This window comes from Monodon monoceros, unplaced genomic scaffold (assembly GCF_005190385.1).
Source record: "Monodon monoceros isolate NGI ecotype Baffin Bay Population unplaced genomic scaffold, NGI_Narwhal_1 Super_Scaffold_5, whole genome shotgun sequence".
In the NCBI taxonomy this organism is placed as follows: Eukaryota; Metazoa; Chordata; class Mammalia; order Artiodactyla; family Monodontidae; genus Monodon; species Monodon monoceros.
Genome location: NW_021703782.1, coordinates 64,506,445 through 64,526,597, shown reverse-complemented (window position 1 = coordinate 64,526,597; position 20,153 = coordinate 64,506,445). Strand labels below are relative to the sequence as shown.

The following is a 20,153-nucleotide window of genomic DNA, read 5'->3' as shown; positions in this document are numbered from 1 at the left end:
ATTGAGGCAGGAGAAACAAAGGGAAAGAGGCCGAAAGTTTTGACTTTACAGTTCTGTCCAGGCTGCCCGTCACTCCACTCAGCTCTGATCTCACATGACAACTCACTGAGAGGTGAAAATAATGTTCATGAAAGCAGGCTATACTAAGAAGCAATGTGAAGGGAAGAGATTATTGTTATTATTTTGTGCAGCACAGATACTCAAACACATCTACCAAACATCTCCACCAGTGAAACTCACACCGGGATTAGGGTTAGGCCAGGTGTAGTCAAGATTCAAATACAAGGCTCCCAGCCAGGGAACAGGTGTGAGAAGGCAGCCATTTACTCTCGTTGAGTTGGGCCTTGACCACTCACACCTGACCGGACTTAGGAATGGCGTGGTGAGGATGCGAAGCAGAGACAGGGAAGGGTCTTCCCCACAACAGTGACGCACATTCAGTGAGCTCTGAGTTTAGGCATTCATTGCTAGTAGAACATGACCTTGGGTTAGTCTAACTGTATTCTAGAATGCCAAGAGCACTAAAAGGAGATACTTTACCTCCCTTACGGGAATGCTGTGAGAATTAAATAAAATAACAGACGGTGCCTATGCCCCAAGGCACGTTGGGAGCCTCACTTTTTCCAGCTGCACAAGAACAGGCTTTCCCCAAGACTGGATGGAGACCCTGAGCACCCAAAGATACCTGCGGCAAAGGGCAGGCTTCAGACAGTCTACAGACCGCAGTTCAAACCCCAGCTCTGCCACTTACCAGTCTTAGAAAGTCCACTCTTTCATTCTTTTACTTATTCCTTTTTCATTGTTATAGTTTTATGGGGAAAGAGAAATGGACAGTGAACAAGTAGACAAACAAATCAGAAAATTTCAGATTGGGGTAAATGCTATGCACAAAACAAACTAGGAAATATCATGGGGAATAACTTGGGGATGGGAAAAGCAGTTACAGACTGGGTGGTCAGGGAAGTTCCTTTCTAAGAGGAGACATTTGACTGGGACAGTAGAATGGGAACCAGGCTTGACATACGATAGATGGGGGCAGGGCATCGCAGGCAGATTGGACTGCAAGTGCAATGGCCCTGGTGAAGGAAAGGCCTTGGGACTCAGGGGACAGAGAGAAGGCCAATGTGACTATGGGGACTGTGTGACTATGTGATCATGGGCAGAGTGAAGGGAGGTGAAGTCGGTGAAGGAGGCGGGGACCAGATCTTGCATGGCCTCATAAGCCACAGGAGGGAATGGAGCTTTATTCTAAAGACAATAGGACAGTTTCATGCGGGAGAGTGGCCTGATCCTATCTCTGTTTCAAGATGATGATTCTGGTGGCCGCATGAGAGCATAGAGAGAGCAAGGTGGAAGCAGAAAAACCAGATAGAAAGATACGAAGCAGTTTAGGTGGCTGGGGAGACACAAGTGGGCATATTCGAGATGTATTTTTGAGGTATAACTGTTAAGGATTTTGTCTGGAATTTGAGGGACAGTGGCAATGCAACAGCAAGAATAGGACTATTTTAACTTTTTGAAACTTCAGTTTCTTCAGCTGTAAACTTATAAACATGCAGCATGGTGAGTATAGTTAACAACACTGTACTGTGTATTTGAAAGTTGCTCAGGGAGTAGATCTTAAAAGTGCTCATCATAAGAAACAAAATTTGTAACTGTGTGAGGTGACAGATGTTAAGTAAACATTGCGGTGATCATTTCACAGTATATACATATACCAAATCATTATGTTGTACATCTCAAACTAATATAGTGTTATATGTCAATTATACCTCAATTAAGGAAAGAAACTAAGATTGCAAAGCCATTTCAGTAGTAGAGTGGAGATTTGAAGCCAGAGAGACTCCTGTGTCATTATCCCTAATCGCTGTGCTATCCTGTCTCCAAGACGACGCAGGAGAGGCCTAGGAGGCCCAGGGCACCCTAACCTATTCTGGGCAGTGAGCCAGAGGAGGGGTCTCTGTGGAAGGGACATTCAAGCCGTGACTAAATTAACAAGAGTCTAGGCAGAGGAGATCTGTGCAAGGGCTCAAAGTGGGAGAGGGCAGCATGTTCCAGGAACTGAGTGCAATGGGATTAGAATGCAGGGAGAAGCGACCAAGCTGGGGAGGGGATCGTGTCAGAGCATGAGAGCCTCTTCCCTCAGAGCAACGGGAAGCCAGGGGGTCACTGCACGGGAGGCTTCCCCATCATCACTCTGCCTCTGGGCAGAGCGTAGATCGGAGGTGGCAGGCGTGGACTGCAGGTGGGGTTGGCTCTTAATTTCAATTTTCAGAATCAGCTCAGAGAGCAACAGTTCTCATCTGAGAATTGCACGCACCTCTGGGGCCATTTGGAAATGTGTGGAAATAATTTGGGTTGTTGCTGTCACTGCAGATGTCAAAACCCCAACCGTGTGAGGCATGCCCCCCCACAAAGGCAGAACTGTCCTCTTCTAAATGCCAAGGGGACCCATACTGGGAAATCCTGCCATTGGCAAGGCACTGAAGGCTTCACTGGAGGAATATAAATGTTTTAAGCCATGACCGTGTAAAAGCAATTGTACAGCTGAGAGAATTGAGAGGTGAAGCGGGCAAGCAAGGTGAGGGGAAATAGAGGGGTGAAAATGCACTCACTGCACATAGTGGGATGTCAAGGGACACTACCTAAAGTTTATGGAACCAAAAATAGATGGCTAGGTGTATTAAAGTTACAAAGGGAACCAAGAGAAAAGTTAAAAATATAACTAAAAATTGTGAGGAGGAGAGAGAAAACAAAAGGAAATAGCGTAAATAAGCTAAATTTCTTATCTTTCATAGCAGGGAGTCAGCAGATACTGCTAAGGTTGATGAAGCAAGAAATGAGGTGGAAATAGAATATTTAGAATTATAGAGGAAGGCATCAGAAAATCAGGAAAAACCCTTTAGAAAAAGAAGTAGAAGTGGAGTTTGAGTTCAGGGGTGCTTAAGGGAAACTCTGGCTTTTCATCTTGTCCCTTCTCTGAGATACAGTTTGTATGTTTGTTTTCACCTGTATGTGTTCCATAAGTCAGTGAACTTTAGTTTCCTGCCTTACTCAATGCTGCCTCTATGGATGTCAAATGGTTCTCTCATTCTCTGAGCTGGTTCTGTTTAGAAGGGACCCGCCAAAAACTACTGGCCACCTTCAGATACGTGTCCAGAGTTTCCTGGCATTGAACTGTACCTACCGTCTCCTCACCTGCACTGGGGCCAAATCCCTGAATAGGCTATAAGAACTTCTCCGCCCCCACTGGGTCTAGATCCAGTTTTCCTGAAGTGGCTGGGGAGGGTCTCTGTGGTCGCTGGGAGGGCTGGAAGTCAGCCAAAGAAGAAAGGGCAAATTCTCTGGGGCACCCTTATTTGCTGGGGGGCTTGCTCCCATTCCATGGAAGTCAGGTAAGAGCAGAGGCTCACTCTGACGAGCCGGAAGATTACTAACACCCATGTTTTGTGAGTAGCGGATGCGGGGAGGGTTGGAGGCAGGGAGGGAGGGCTAAGCGTTGGGGAGAAGGGAGGAGTGGGGTGAGGCATGAGCAGGAGTTAGAATCCAGCATGGCCTGAACGTTAACCCTCCGAACACCAGCTCAGCTGGGCCTCTATTAATCACTATTTTTTATATGTCCAATTGGTAGAACTACTCCTCTACTTTTCTATATAGCCCTTCTGTAAGACAGTGAGATTGTACTGTTGGTAGTTATTTTACGTATCTGTATCTTAATGTTCTATCATCTGTGATATCATTCTCAGAAGTAGGATCTAAGCCTCATTCATCTTTATATGCCCTGCACTGAGCATATACCTAATAAATTATGGTTGAATTAAGGAATAAATAAATGAATAAAGTCAAATAAATGAATGAAATGTTTATTATATTCTCCTTTTTTTAAAACGTTAGCAACAGAGGGTGTGGAGTACAACAAAAATTCTCTTATTTTCTGGTGCATCCCTGATTATGTGGGTCTGATGCATGTTTGCTCTGTGTGTGTATGTGTTGCCATAACTACTTGAGAGAGTTAAATAAATGGTAATGGGGAAAGAATGTAAACCTTTGGGATCCCTAAGAGGTGCAGGGAAGGACTAAGAGATCAAAGAGGAAATGCAAAAATGCTGCAAATGTGAGATGACATTTATAGAAAGATAGTCTCATTCAGGAAATGTTTGGAACTGGCTAGGAAATAGGCTTAAAAAACATAAGCCTAGGCTAGGAGTTGGAACTCGGCACCAGAAACATCAATCTGTTTCCTCTGTTGCTCAGGGGGATGAGCCAAATAGCTCAGTTTAGTCAGGTGACCAAAATATGATGGGATTAAGAAGGGGATGCCTACAACAACCTGTTTAGTCAGCATGAAAACAATATCATCAGTGCTTATAAGATTGTGATAAAACTTGTGTGCTTATATTCTGCTACAGGTATCATAAATTGGTTTGACCCTTTTAGAAATCAGTAAGTCAAGGAGGCTGCCATGTCATTATAATCATAATTTCTTCTTGCCTAGCAATGAAAAAGAGCTTTGTAAATATTTTCAAAGATCTTTGATTAATCATTGTAAAGATTTAATCATGCTTTGGTGGGTATTCCAATGAACTAAGAGTAACCAAGCAACATTATGACGGGAATGGTGTACAAAATTTCTTTAACAGGAGGTTATAGACAAAGCTATGGTTCTGTCCAGATGGTTATAGCTAAGAGAAGTTTGGGCCATTAATGTTTATGAAGAAGGTTCTACAGCTCTGCTAGGCATGTATCTTCCCCTGGGGAGCCTGGACTTTGGGTAATTCCTAGTTAATGAACATGATCAACTGACCCATCCATTCTTCAGTGATATCTATTGAGCTCCCATTGTGTGAGGCATCTGTTTGTAGGAAGGGACCTTCTCTTAGCTTCTTTTTTGCACAGAAGGTACATGAGAGAGATCTTCTGACCAACCGACAGATGAAACAAAATGGATTTTCCCATTCTAATTTCATCTGGGTTAGTTGACAGAATTTATTGCACCTGTAAAGCTTAAGTTTAAGTTTATGAGTTGTAAAATTCAGGAGGTCACAGTTTTCTTTTGTATTTTCCCCGCAATGAAGATCTCTGTTTTCTTATTGCTATCAAATACTCTGCTGATGGTTCCATTGCTTAAATTCTCTCTGTCTGGGTTGGCTCTCATATTTTACTGAGTTTCCCCATCCTGTGTTCAGCTAGAGGTTTAGGTTGTTGACCTTAAAGCCTCAATGCAGAACCAGGCTCACTGATTTCACATTTTGAAAGTACTAGCATTCGTGTGTGTGTGTGTGTGTGTGTGTGTGTGTGCGCGCATGTGCATGCATGTGTGTGTGTGTGTGAATTGTGGCTTCGAACTAAAGTATAGCTGTTGAACTTGGATTATTCACATATTCTCTGTCTTTGGACTATCCTCAAGGAATCTATGGACTAAACAAGCAAACTCCCTAGGTGACCATGACTCTGAGAGACAGAAAACTGAAAAGAACTGAAGGATATAACTCGCGCATGGCTGTGGACAGGGTGTGGGAGTGGGGCTCTCATCTTGAACAGAAGAAAAACAACGCATCACCAGTTGAATATAATTAAACAGAAATTCACTAACCCAGTTTAGCAACTGAAAATTGCAGAAATGTTCTACTGTACCTTGGTAGGCATGGGCTTCTTAAAGGTGATTTCAGCTTGCATCCAAACGCCCCTTGGGGACTCCAGCACAGACCAGATCTTGTCTTGAACCATGTGGTTCTCTTCAAAGATATAAACTGCTAGGGTGTCACTCATTTTTAAAAACCCATAGATGGCATAGTAAAAACGCAAACAATACTGCAAGTTTCCTGGCAGGGAGGGACCGTAGAGCCTTCCAATGTAGCCAGGCTGAGACGTAAACTTTGTGTTGGCCATCAAGAAATACCCTGCGAATAGGACAAAGCATTCAGTGCATCAGCAATAAAAAACCTAAATAATTCAGCCCAGATTATCAAATGGGAAAATTTGGTTCAAGCAGTGGAGTTTGCCAACAGAGACTATTTCTACAGGCCTTAAATGATAGAAAGCATTTAAAATATCGAAAATACCTGTGTGACTCTATTGCTAATAAACCTTCTCCATTTTTAAGTAAACCTGTACAGATTTCCCACTGCATATGTCCAGATTCTAGTCATCAATCAGGATTTATATTTCTTTTTTTTTTGGCCGTGCCGTGGCTTGCAGGATCTTAGTTCCCCAACCAGAGATTGAACCCCAGCCTTCAGCAGTAAAAACATGGAACCCTAACCACTGGACCGCCAGGTAATTCCTAGGATTTACACTTTTCATGAAACAAAAAGGATGAAATCATCTTGGGGTTCCCCACTTTTTGGACAACCAACTGACAACCAGACTGAGTAGTACTGAATCATACAGAACACAAGGCCCAGAGCTGATTTTCCGTCTTACCCCTGCAGTGACCAGTGGAGGGGGAGAGGTTACAGGGCCTGGCAGTCCTTGGGGGGTGATGGGTGGGGGATGGTTTGTGTATCTGGGCAGAGCTTACTGTCTTGTTCATATGTTAAGCCTGCTCCTAAAAAGCAGCTTTTTAATCAGATAGACCCTCCCAGGTGCTGAAGATCTGATCTTCCCCAATTTCTCCTAAATAACATGAAAAAATAAGCTCAAGAACCTCCCTTCCCACATGCTCCACCAACCCCATGGTAAACTTAAAACAGTTTACCATGTTAAATTACGTGTCCTATAAAGCTGGGGCAGAAAGAAAAAGAATAATACCTTACTCTTTTTCGTTTCCCTTTTTTGATCCTCCTTCATCAGTTTTCTTTTGGGTGCCTCAGTCTTTGCTATACAGTTTAGTTTTATTTAATCCGGCAAAAGATTCTTTGGTTTTTTCATGAGTGGTGTTATGGACTGAATTATGTCCCCCAAAATTCATATGTTAAAGCTCTAACCCCCAATGTGACTATATTTGGAGATGGGGCCTTTAAGGAGGCAATTAAGGTTAAATGAGGTTACAAGGGTGAAGCTTTAACTCCCATGTGACTGGTGTCATAAGAAGAAGAGACAGCAGAGATCTCTCTCTTTCTCTCTCTCTCTCCATGTGTACACACATAGGAAAGACCATGTGAAGACACAATGAGAAGGCGCTTTGGAAAAGGCAGGAAGTGAGATCTCACCAGAAACCAACCCCAATGGTGCCTTGATTTGGGGACTTCTAGCCTCCAGAACTGTGAGAAAATAAATTTCTGTTGTTTAAGTCCGCCAGTCTATGGTATTTATTATGGCAGCTCAAGCAGACTAACAGAGGTGGCCAATACAACAGCCAGAGCAATCTTTTTTTAAACCTAAATTTAATCCCTCTCTTCTCTACTTAGACTCTTTCAATGGCTTCTCATTTCCATTGTAGTAAAATCCCAGTTGCTTACTCTGGCCTGCCACGCCCAAGATCTTCCTCTCTACGTTCATTTTCCCTCACTCTCCTCCCCACAGTGCAGCCACTCTAATCTTCTAATTCCTGCGAGTATCCAGTTCTTTCCCAACTCAAAGCCCTCACAGATGCTGATTCCTCTGCCTGGGCTGCTCCTGCATCCACACATAAAAGCCACAAAGATAAACTCCCCACCCAAAATGTGGTTCCTTATTCTCTCTCAGAGGTCACTCTTCGTGTCTCTCAGCACACTCCACAACTGGTAATCTTGAGTCTATTTACGTATATGTTTGTTTAGGGTTTCTCTTGCCCATTGAAATGACGGTCAGCCAGCAAGGGTGGGATACATACCTGATTTGTTCACTATTGTATCCCCCAGGGGTTAGGCTGGCCAGGGTCAGAATCGGTTTTTATTCTGTAATTCTACAAGTTAGCCAACCCTTAAGCAAAGAATACAAAATTACAAGTATGAAATTGCAAGGGCCCCGTGAAAGTGAGGGGCCCTGAAACAAGCTTCATCAGCTTTCTGGTAAGTCACCCCCGTGCCCAGTATATAAATAATTGTTGAATAAATGAATTAGACACTAACCCCTTGAGAATAAGCTCTTTCCACCAGTCTCTACTGGAGTGGGCTTCACAAGGGCTCCCTTTAATGAGATAGGTAATCCTTACATAAGGGGAGCTCAAACTGATTTCTAAGAGCTCCTTGTAGGTCCATCCAAAATTGTCCAACAGCTGTGATAGCTTTCATGGCCCACTATATATTATTTATTGCAATAAAACACACATAACATAAAATTTACCATTTTAACCATTTAAAGCATACAATTCAGTGGCATTTAGTACTTTCACAATGCTGCACAGCCACCACTATCTACTTCCAGAATATTTTCATCACCTCAAAGGGAAACGCTATACCCATTAAACAGTCACTTCCCATCCCCCTCCCCAGCTCCTGGCAACCACTAATCTGCTTTCTGTTTCTATGGCTTTGCCTCTTCTGGATGTTTCATATAATTGGAATCTAATAGCTTTTTAAAGGTACTTCTCCATCTAAAGTGAAGAGCAAGATAATTTCCAAAGGTTTGACTATTTAATTAACTGGTAAATACTCCTGCTAGCACAGCAGCTTGGATTCCAGTTTTGAAAAATGGCCAGACACAAGGTTACCTATTGTCTTTGCTTCTTCACAGCTGCTCCCACACCCACCTCCCTTTTTCAAGCTGGTGTCCTGGTGAGAACGGCTGGCGAATGGAGATGAATACTACCCGCTCCCAACCCCCAACATGACATCCCACACAACAGACTCTGATTTACCTAAGCCTGAAGTGTGGTCTCCCGCCCGATGCATGTTTGGTTTTACTTTCACTCGGGTCCAGCCTGGACCTTCTTTGTCTTGGTAAAAGTTGCAGAGATCTTCCTCAAAATTGCAGCTTGCTTCTACGGCACTAAAAGGACGCTCTGAGCAAAGGAGAATCAAAGTTAAAGTGAGCCAAACCCAAGGATCTCAAAGGACTACGTTAACTGATTGACAAATATGTACACATTTGTACCAGGGGAGCTCAGAGAAGTAACACACAACAAAAATATTTTTACCCTAGTGGCATGCTGACAGGTTAGCATCAAATCCACATTTCAGCATGACAGTAAAATTGTTCTTTTCCTCCCTAAAGGGATGGAAAGAAGGAGCTCTGTTCACATTCTCTACAAAAATGAAGTACCAGACTTCAAAAGAAATTTCCTTTCTTGATTAAAGACTGAAAGCATTTATTCACATACTTCTTCACAATTTAAAATTCATTAATACAAAATTAAAAAGAAAAAGTAAGGATTTTATAGAATTCTTAATTTCTTTCTGACAGATATTTCAGGAATAATATTTTCTAGAAATAGTTTTCCTTTGTTGATCAATCTCTGTGTCAGAAGCACAGCCACTGTCTATTTATAATTGACATTAGTAGTAAGATCTGATCTGCTGGAAGAGGATCATTACTCAGGATAAATCACACTGCTCAAACAGTCACACCAATTCTGTCACCCATTCTGATACTATTTTGGCTTTTGCTGAGTTCTGGTGTCACTTACTCTGGTCTATAAACATCACCTCATCCCAGATTGCCTGGAGGAGAGGGAACATAAAAGATTTCTGCTCTTTCAAGAATGATGTGGTCCTAGCAACAAGTAACTGTAAACCTCACTGTTCAGATTGCCCTCTGTGTCCAGAGGAGACGTGACTGCAGTGGTCTGGGACACATTCAGTGCAGCCAAGTGTAATCTTGTTCTGCACACTGACAGAACCTTTTAGGGCCAGAGACAGCACTGTTTTGAATAAGCAGAAAATCACTTCTAGAAAAACACTTGAGTTCTAGGTGCAGAGATGTGATGAAACAAAAAGCTGTTTAGGGACAGAGACTCAATTTGTTAATTTTCAAAGTAAGAAAACATTCCAGTGGGCTGAGGAGCTGGCCTGGATAAAGGGGATGAGAGACACATGACAACCAAATGCTACAAGGGGTCCAAGATTCCATCTTGGTCCAGAAAAACAAATACCTATAGAAGACTTTATTGGCGCAATTGGTGAAATTAGTATATGGACTATAGGTTAATTGATAATATTGTATCAGTGTTAAGTTTCCTGAACTTTATAATTATTCCATAGCATGTTGGAGGATGTCTTTGGTTTTAGAAAATACCCACTGACGTATTTAGTGGTGAAAGGACATAATATCTGAAACCTACCCTTTTTTTTTTTTTTTTTTTTTTGCGGTACGCGGGCCTCTCCCTGCTTTGGCCTCTCCCGCTGCGGAGCACAGGCTCCGGATGCGCTGGCTCAGCGGCCATGGCTCACGGGCCCAGCCGCTCCACGGCATGTGGGATCTTCCCGGACAGGAGCACGAACCCACATCCCCGGCATCGGCAGGCGGACTCTCAACCACTGCGCCACTAGGGAAGCCCTGCAACCTACTCTTAAATGGTTGATAAAACAAACGTGGCAAAATGTTAAACGTTTGTAGGCCTGGGTAGAGAGTATACGGGAGTTTTTTTAACATATTCTTGCAAATTTTGTCTGAGTTTAAAGTGATACTGAAGAGTTTTAAAATGCTAAATTAAAAAGAAAAGTGACTAGCACCACGTTACAAAGAGAGAACAGAAAGAAAATGCTCCTATAGCAAGTGTACAAGGAGAGGACCCTGATGAGCCATATAGGAAACGAAGAGAATTCTCAGTGCTCTGAGACTGGTGGGTTAACCCACACACTGCTCTTTCTGACTCCGTCAGCATCATGGTGACTCTTTAAGTTGCGAAGATAAAGTCATGAAGGTATTCATTTGAAAATGAATATGACGTCATACAAACAAGGATCCTTTGACATCCCCCCGTGGAGATCTGAGCCCATGGGAAACCCCACTATGGTCTCCAGTCTTGGTCACCCCTCTGCCACCTGGTAATGAAAAAGCAGATGGGAATTCAGATCTACAGCTGGCCATCTAGCTCAGAAAATGGTGTGGCACTCCCAAAAGCCATGCATAAAGAGAATGGAAGGTCAGTGAAATTATTCATCAGGAATACATCCTAAGGAATATATACCTGGGCATCCACAAGAGAACCATAACCCACTTCCTAGGTGTGTGGGAGGGGGTGAGAGGTGGTATTAAAACTTGAAAGTAAGCAAGCCTCTGTTGTCTCCATAGTGACAAGCTGAGTCACACAGAGAAGATTTTTCTGAGGATGCAATTATATTATTTTGCTAAACACTTAGTCTGAGCAATGGATTTTTCTGGGGCCCTAAGAAGGTCTGATAAAAAGAAAACCTCAAAAGCATAACTCAAAGCCTAAATCTTTTTCACCCAGAATGCTTCTTCTAGCGTGAGATAGTATCTAATTACTGAAGATGAGGCCAGAGGGCCTATGTGTGACCTAAAATGAGCTCCCCAAAGATCTGGGGTGAATGAAGAGCCTTTGCTTCAGGCTTGTTTTGGAAGCATGAGTCAAGTGGCAATCACAATTGTGTTTGGGGAGTGTTGATGACATACTTGAAGCACAGGGAGGAATCAGAGAAAACTGGAAGTCCCTGAGCATCAGCTGATCATCCCCACCCCATCCAAAAAAAGAAATAAAGTCTCTCTGAGCATCATAACGTACGATTTCGTTAATTACTTGATTTCTGACATTTGAACTTTTTAGAATCAGGAGGCTCTGAAGGTATATTACTCACGTAGAGGGTGTTGCGGTTTGAGAAGAATGGTTAGGAGTATTTCTCATCTTTTCCTCTGCTTCATAGAGTTCATGGAGATGAACTCAGTATCAATCCTCGAGATCTAAGAGGCTTATCAGCCCCTGTGGTGCTAGAGAAACTTTGGGCGTGGTGCTCTTTAGGCTGCTAAACTTGCACAGTAGTTCTTATTTTAGCACAAGCCAGTCCAAAAGCAAGCTGGGACAGCTCAAGGCTGGCGAGGGAAGAGAGTGAGTGGGAACTACCACCAGACTGAGGAATCATGATGGAGCAGACTGGGCCACTGATCAGGCTGTGGAGATCTTTGAGGGCCTCTGAGCTAAGGAAGACTGTCACACCTTCGGCTGTAACCTACACAACAACTGGAGCCAGGTTTCCAATTAGACAAGAGGTCTGGGCAGTGTGTTGTTGATGAATGGTCAATATTGGGACTTAGGCCCAGGTAGACATCCTTTCAGATGTATATCCATGAGTGTCAGGATCCTCCCAGACCCTGGCCTGGGTGTGGGGCGAACCCAAGCCCAGAGAGTTAGTTAGGTCTGCATATGGCACAGCCTGGAGCGCTCAGTTTGGGAGTTGGGCATTAAGGCAGGATTCCTAGAAGTGAATGGAATCAGCTGTTAGGCATTCAAGGCCTTACAGACTAAGAGGAGAGCTTATTCCTATGATCTAGATTCTAGGCTAAATGTGGCGGTAGATGGGGAGTTTGTGGGTGGAAAAGGCTTGGAAAGGGAAGTGTGGTAACTCAAGTTGGGGGGATGGGGTAAGGTCTCACTGTCCTCTGGAAGCACCCTGGGGGACTATTTGGGGCGGGGGTGTTGGCGCGGTGGCAAGCCACTGGTGCTTAATACCTGCTACTCTGAGATAGGTCTCAGGTCTGGGAAACTGGATTAACTCTAAGAGCAACCAGATGGTGGGAACAAGATGCTTCATATGTTGAAATAATTCCTGTCTCAGCTTACTAGGGAGATGAGGGAAGAAACCACCAGATCCAGCTGGGAAAAGCAGAGACAACAAGTCTGAAGCTAACCAAGATAAAGAAAAAAATGTTGGCACCTGTTTCGAAACAGAAGGCCATAAACTATTTGTGAAATGCAAGAGGAAGTATGAAAACCAGAGGGTTCAGCTTCTAAGACTCAGAATCTGGCCCACAGCTGCTTAATGAAGGGCATAAAGCAGGCTCCAGCTTACACATTCATCAAAGCAGTGCCCTTTGCTGGTTCTCTTTGGTTTCAATCTGACCCCCTGTTCTCTAGGGGAATGGATGGGAATATTTTGAAAATTAAGTAAATATTAGGTCTAATGACTAAGCATTTTCTGTGTGCCATACTCTGCTAAGGCTGTCACAGACACTATTAACTCACCATTCACCCCGACACCTCTATGAAACAGATTCTTCCATCCCTGTCCCATAAAGGTGAAAACAGAGTCTCAGAGAGGTTAATTAACAAAGGTTACACAGCTTGTAAATGGCAGAGTAGGGATGTGAGTCCAAAAGGCTGGCTCTCAAGCATAACACTTTGATCATGTAATTAAACCATTTTAAAGCAAAGTTGGTATGTTGGGAAGTTCTGAAGACCAATACAGGACCTTGGTTAACTTTATATAAGAATGTGAATCCCCGGTGGTCCTTACGGAGGGAGGGTCTGGGCTGGATTTTACAGACTGAAGGGTCACCAACTCTCTTAATAAGCGGTCCTTATTTTGCTGGAATCTTTCTTTTCTTTTCACCAGTCAGTGGGAAAGAGCTCACATATATTCTATGTATTTTTAAAGGGGAGAACGTTTCTAAACATCCCTTCTAAGGTGGCCTAGTAGATTCTATCACCTTCCAGCTGCCGCTTCACCCCACATGCTACCCAGTAGAGATGCTGAATAAATACCTCTTCTCCCATATGCATAACTTGGAAATATAGAAAAAAGTTCAGTGTAAGTGCCCAGTGACTGAGAAGACGAACTTTCTGAAAGTAATCACAAAGATGTTGTAAAACTACTATTAACATCACTGAAATATTAACTGATGGATTTAGGGAGTAATCAGATTTAGAGAAGTAAAACAATTTTGCTTTCTGTGTTCTGTCAAATTTAGAGACTCTTTTAATTTTTGATTACAGCTGGATTAAAGCATTTTAATGAAAAAATATAAGTATGTAAATCCAGTCTGGTTCTATCTGTTTCACTAGTTTTTTTAAAAAAAATTAGTCAAAAATAATATTTGGTTTTAGCTAATTAACAAGTTTCTCTGTAATTTGAGGGTAACAGTTTAGCTTGAGTAGAAAACATTCTTTCTCAGTTCCCTTGCATATAGAATATATATTTGAAACCATATTAGAGACTAACTCTACCTTAAGTGAAAGTTGGACTACCAAGGCCAAGTTCAAAAATTTACTTCCCACACTCCAAAACCCAGAATGAGGGCTCCTTAATAAGTCAGATGACCACAGTGTCTCCCTGGGGCCTCTTAAGGAAACAAATTCACTAAAAGTTAAGGTCGACTGCATGTATCTGGGTTATCGTTAATATAGTGTCACCCTTCTTATTCTAAAACATTTGTTTTCTAATTCACTTTGAATCAATTTGTTTCCCTAATTTCCCAGAAAGTAAAAATTTCCTCTTTTTCCCAAACACCAAGTTTATGGAAACAAAATTGGCCATGATAAAATAATGTGAGGGTTCACTTAGAGAGATTAAATTGATTATATATTCTGAGGCCAAAAGCCATCATAGAAATGTATACCAAATACTAACATCTTTAAACAGGAGGACATTTAAAAATTAGATTCATAAAATTAGTTTTTTTATAAGTTTTTATAATTCTACTCAGTAGATTTTGAGAGTTTTTTCCACCTACTCAGCCACCTGTCTATGGACCCAAGATACCCTTTAAAGAGAAAGATGGAGTGGGAGTGAGTTAGCATTACTTAATTTTAATTTCTTAGTAGGTAGAGAAGATAGAAGCTTCTTAACCCATGACAATTGACCTCTGGTATCAGAAAAATTAGATTCACTCTGTGAGAGAAAAAAAGTGTAATATGCCAGAAAAATGACTATGCGGTTAAATAATTTGTAAGGATAAGAGGAAAAGGTAGGGAAATTAGAAGGAATTAAAGCAAGTCTTGACCACAGGCATCTGTTGAGAAAGGAAAATTCCAGATGTGAGGAAGAAGGAAAAGAGAATGCTTACCTGTCTGATTCTGGCAGGGAACAGGAGAGAAAGAAATATCATCCAGGGCAACATACCCTCCTTTGGGACCATTGAAGGCAACTTCAAAAATAACCTGCAGAGGAGAATGACAATATTGCTACGTGTTTATATTTTCTTTTAGGCTTAAGTGCTTGTAACTATGATTTAAAATGGTGTGTCAATCCAGCCAGGTGTATAGGCATTTGGGCAGCTCCCTCCTTAACCCCCAGTTTTCTTTTGGGGAGAGTGAATACTAAGCCCTAAGTTGCATTTTATTGGTGGACTCCGCCCCCCGCCCCATCCTGCCCCTTGAGTGTCAAAGTACCTATATCACTTTCTGATAGAACTACAGAATTGACAATTTGCATTATGAACTTCAATTAAAGAAACAACAGCCTGCTTGCAGAAGGCAGGCTAATTTTGCTGCTGCCCTTCACAGAGACCTAGGCCCCTCTAAGGTCCTTTCCCTTTTTCATACATAAAATTCCATGTCCAGGGCTTCCCTGGTGGCGCAGTGGTTGAGAGTCCGCCTGCCGATGCAGGGGACACGGGTTCATGCTCCGGTCCGGGAAGATCCCACATGCCGCTGAGCGGCTGGGCCCATGAGCCATGGCCACTGAGCCTGTGCGTCTGGAGCCTGTGCTCCGCAACGGGAGAGGCCACAGCAGTGAGAGGCCCGCGTACCAAAAAAAAAAAAAAAAAAAAAATCAAGTACTTAAAATTCCATGTCCATCTGGACAAAGATGCAGAGATGATTTCCTGATGCCTAAGTCAGAATCAGGCCCAGAAATCCTATGTATGGATATTAGGATTTCAGCATATCCTGGCATGCTCAAATGGTTAAAGAGAACACGGGGCTGTTAATGAGTTCAGCCCCCTTTAGTTATACTCTCTTCTCTGCCACCAACTGTAACTTTGAGGTCAGTGGACGACTTTCTGCTTGTGACCATGGGGATCAGGTGTGGTGAGCCCAGCGCTCACCTGTGTTGGGAAAACTACCCCAGTGTGGAGTCCACTCTGCTGAATTGATAACATGAGAAGATACAGTGTTGAGCAGGGGTGGAAACTCAAGTGCCTACCTGGGCCAGGCAGGTAACGTAAATGTGTGACATGGGTTTGGTCTGATGCAGCAGGGAAGGGTGTGAAATGGGGAACAAGTCTCATCTAAAGAGGGCCGCTGGTACCCAGCTTCGTCAATTGCTGACGTGTGGGAATTTAGGACTAACATGCCTGGATTTACCAAACTGTCAAGAGGACCTGGATCTCTAGATTTTTATTTGAAATCTTTGGATTTTTCAATGTTAGCAATTAATTCAAAAACGAAAACAAACATGCAAAACAAAAACAAAGAAACAAACATATACCACTACAGCAGCTAGGCAAATCATCATAGGCTAGATTTGACCCATAGGCGTCTAGTCTTCAACCTCTTCTAAAGAGAATGGTGTCTTGGCAGCAGATAGGCCAGAGTTCAAATCCCATTTCTGTCACTTACCAACTAGGTGACCTTGGGGACATAGCTAACCTTCTTGGGACCTCGCTTTTCTTAGTTATAAAATAGGCATTATAACACCTACCTTGTAGGACTGTAGATGCCATTAAATGAGACGCTGTATATACAGATCCTAGCATGGAGTCAGGTGCATAACGAGCTCTGAACTAAATCCATGCCTTTTCCTCCTGGGTGACACCCCCTCCTGAACTCACATTCATGTTTGAGGCTAGTTAGCCACTAAGTAACTCCAGCTTGTCCCTTCTCCACTCTAGGTCTCAATTTCTTAATTTTTTAAAAAAGAGTTTGGACAAGACGGTCCCTTTCGGCTTAATGACTATGGTCCTTAGACACCTGGTCTCTGCAAAATCTAAGAGGGGCCCTGGAAGCTCGTCTCTGGCAATATAGGAAGGGCTGAGAACCAAGGAAACAGATGTGGACGAATGAGGAGGGGCTAATTAAGTTTACAGACTCAACACAGGTCTGTGACATCTCGTTTTCAAGGTGCCAGCTGATAAAGCCAACGACAGAATGTGATCTTACTGAACAGTAAGGGAGAATAAGAATATTTCCGATCATAATTGGCAAATCACAGCCTCTGTGCCATTATGTTCTCTCTTGTTCAGAATGAGGGTCTCAAATATTTGTTTTCCTTTTAAAAATTCACTTGAGAATATGGGGACCTTAAATTCTCTGATTTCCACAGGATAAATTTCTTTCCCCCCGCAACTACCAAGAGCAAATAATCCTGGCGTAATGAGTCCCGACTGCTAGGGCAAAATCACACACGTGTGACCCAAAAGGATAGGTATTGAAGTTTAGTAGTGAACTTAAGCAGTAAACAGACACTGTAACTTTTCAAGCATTGATTAAAAAGAAAATTCAGCAAAGTCTCACTCATCTAAACGTTGCCCCGGGAGTTTACGGTTGGATGAAAGGAATTTGCGAAGACGACGCCTTCACTGTGTGTGTGACTCATTTGACTTTAACAGAAGGAAAATTTTCTGAAGCAGTATGTGTATTTCTTTTCCTCCTTGTAACCCAAACTCACAGAAAATTTTCCACTGGGCTGCAAGAGCCAATCAAGCCCTGGTTAGACTTTGGGATAGGAAATAGCACACATACTGCCACAGGCCCCTCTCCGGGGCTGTCTGGGGGAAGGAGAAGGATGGGAAGGGGAGTGGCAGGCACTGGACAGGACACATCAGAAACTGAGACTCAAGCCCAACACTCACTGAAGCTCCACATCAAGTGAGCAGATGGCACCACTGAAAAGCATCCAGAGGATAATCTGCTTCTTTTGCACTCTAAACGGAACTAGGGAAGATATTGCAAAAGCGCAAAGCGAAAGCAGGAGACGTTAAAACCTGTGGGAACTAAGACTCTGCTTAGAGCTCCAGATCTGCAACCACAATGTTGCACCCACTGACTCTAGAGGTCCTAGGGGTTCCCGGACAGAGCTGGCCCTCTTGCTTCAAATTTAGGTCAGATTTAACGCAGGAACTTTTCTCAGTGCCCTGGCACGCACCAGCAGTGTGACCCAGAACAAAACGTCAGACTTCTTGCACTCTCCATCTCCTCCTCTTTCATCTGCAATATGGGGATAATTTTATCTACTTTGTTGGATGGTCATCAGTACTGGACCATCCAACAGACACATACATAGATATGTATTAATATATGTGCTTTGAAAACAGGTCTGCGGGTCTGCATGGATAAACACCAAAATGTTAGTAGCTCTTATCTTTGCAGGGTGTTTTCGTTTGATTTGCCTCTCTGAATTTTCTAATTCTTCTGCACTGGACATTTACCACTCATGTAGCTATAAAGAGTTTTAAACCATAAAAAGTTAAAAAACTTTACAGGCCCCCAAGGCTTGTTTCAAATTAGGGCCACAATCATAAGTTTATTTCTGACTTTTATGACATTATTTATACTGTAAAGGAGAAAAGAAGAAAATAAGTCTTTTTTTTTTTTTTTTTAATTTAGAGAGAGTATTCCCTCAAGTAAGGGAAACCTTCAGTTGCTGTCAGGAATGGAAGTTCAAGGGGGAGTTTCACGTAGAAGGTGTTTCACTGATCTCCTCTTCTGAACTCATGTGACCACAGTGCAAGGTTCAGAGGGAGCATGTGCCCAAGAAATCTAGTGGGTTGACTGGCTTTCCCATAGCTGTCCTTATTAAAGAATACTCTGTCTAGAAAATGAAGTGATAAAGGAGGAAGGTAGAGGGAATAAAGAGGGAGAAAAGTGGAGAAGGCCAAGGAAGGGAAAAGGAAGATTAAGACTGAGACACAGCAGAAAAGAAAGAATGAGTGTGAGACTGTAGTATCTCTCGAATTCCACGCCTGGGTGTGGGTGGCATCCCAGTAGAGCGGCCAGGCCAGGGCACACCTGGCACACCTACCTCCATGGGGTACGGGGCGCTGAACTCCACCTCAGCGAGGTTCCAGTCAGCATTCCCTGGATTGCCCATTTTCCAGATCTCCTCATACAGGCCAGCCACATCCCTCGTATACACGGAGAAGATGCTGTCATTCCCCTGCTGGAGTTGGTAATAAAACAACAAGCAGCCAGACATGGGGGCCGTGGTCACCGGGGAGATGAGCTGTGCCACCTCCTGGTAATGCGTGACGTAAACCGAGTCCACATACATGTAGTGGCCTGAAATCACACAGAGAAAACAGCCTAAGACAGGCAGGCGGAGTCTCAGACACAACTACATGATCTGGGATTTACTTCAAAATAATCCAGTGGGAGTGGAGGAGAGGAAGCGAATGAGTTATTGAGGAAAGAAGTTTGGCCACGGGTTGATGAATGTTGCAGCTTGGAGATAAGTAGTGGAGTTCACTGTGCTCTGCTTAATACTAGATAAGCACCATTCTTTTTCTTCCCCTTAATTTTGATTGAAGTAAAACATACATACAGAAACGTCGATGTGTCATCTGTAAAGTGTTTGAATTTTTACAAGCTGAGCACAGCTGTGAAAAAAAAAAGCAGGACATTATCCCAGAAGTCCCCCTCCAACAAGCCTTCTTTGAGTTGGACGGTTTCTAAGAGCATACCAAACATACCATCTGTTCTTAAAATCGCAGTGACCCTCCTGTACCTCTTTCCCATGTACACAAAATGTCGCTGTGTGTTCTTTGAGTGAAACTGATATGAATTCAAACTAGATGACAATTTGTACCTCTTTAATAGAATATGTAGGTCAGTCAACACTGTTGACGGGGTTAGGATTGGGGAAGTTGAACTTGGGACCCCACTCGTGGCAAGGCTTTGGTGGGCTCCGGACCGAAAGGCTGACTGCATTAGAGGCATTTTGGTGAAAGAGAGAAACTGTGAGGCAGAATGGGGAGAGCTTGGATTGGACATTAAGAGAACTGACTTTGAATCCTGCTCTATATCTTAGCATCCCTGGGACTTTGAGTAAGTCACTCAATATCTCTGGGCTTCAATTTGTGGTCTCTAGAATAAGAATCAAATATTTCTCTCATATGGTTGATCTGAGTATTAAATGAGATTATGTATGTGAAGTGGTTAGCATGTGCCTGGCACACTGTAATTGCCTAACATGATTATAATGAAGTAAAGCAATGCCATTAATGTTTTTAGTACCATGCTTTCCCCAGTATGGTACTATTATTACCAGCAATTTTGTCTAAATTTATTTGAGCTGCAGTGACAGAGGAGTAATAGCAATGTAGCTTTGATAGAACGGCCTTTCTATTTACAAGCTCAGAACAATTACAGCTTAATGTCTTTGCTTTTATTACCTGGTGACAGGTTTATAATCATTCCTTTTATCCTCAGCAAAATAGCAGTAAGGATATTAGGAAGAATA

The 20,153-nt window shown here is 42.8% G+C and overlaps 1 protein-coding gene across 2 annotated transcripts in view; it reads right to left on the bottom strand.

Moving 5' to 3' along the window:
• The window catches only part of MAMDC2 (MAM domain containing 2), a 165,852-nt gene that overhangs the window by 50,126 nt on the left and 95,573 nt on the right, over positions 1 to 20,153 (bottom strand). For both annotated transcript variants that reach the window (XR_003790805.1, XM_029202966.1), the window contains exons 6-9: positions 18,717 to 18,973; positions 14,821 to 14,914; positions 8,720 to 8,863; positions 5,635 to 5,900 (exon numbers count right to left, since the gene is read on the bottom strand). Coding sequence is in view for 1 of the 2 variants with exons in the window: in XM_029202966.1 (XP_029058799.1) it covers positions 5,635 to 5,900; positions 8,720 to 8,863; positions 14,821 to 14,914; positions 18,717 to 18,973 (761 nt within the window). In the remaining variant the exon portion in view is untranslated. The remainder of the gene's footprint in view (positions 1 to 5,634; positions 5,901 to 8,719; positions 8,864 to 14,820; positions 14,915 to 18,716; positions 18,974 to 20,153) is intronic.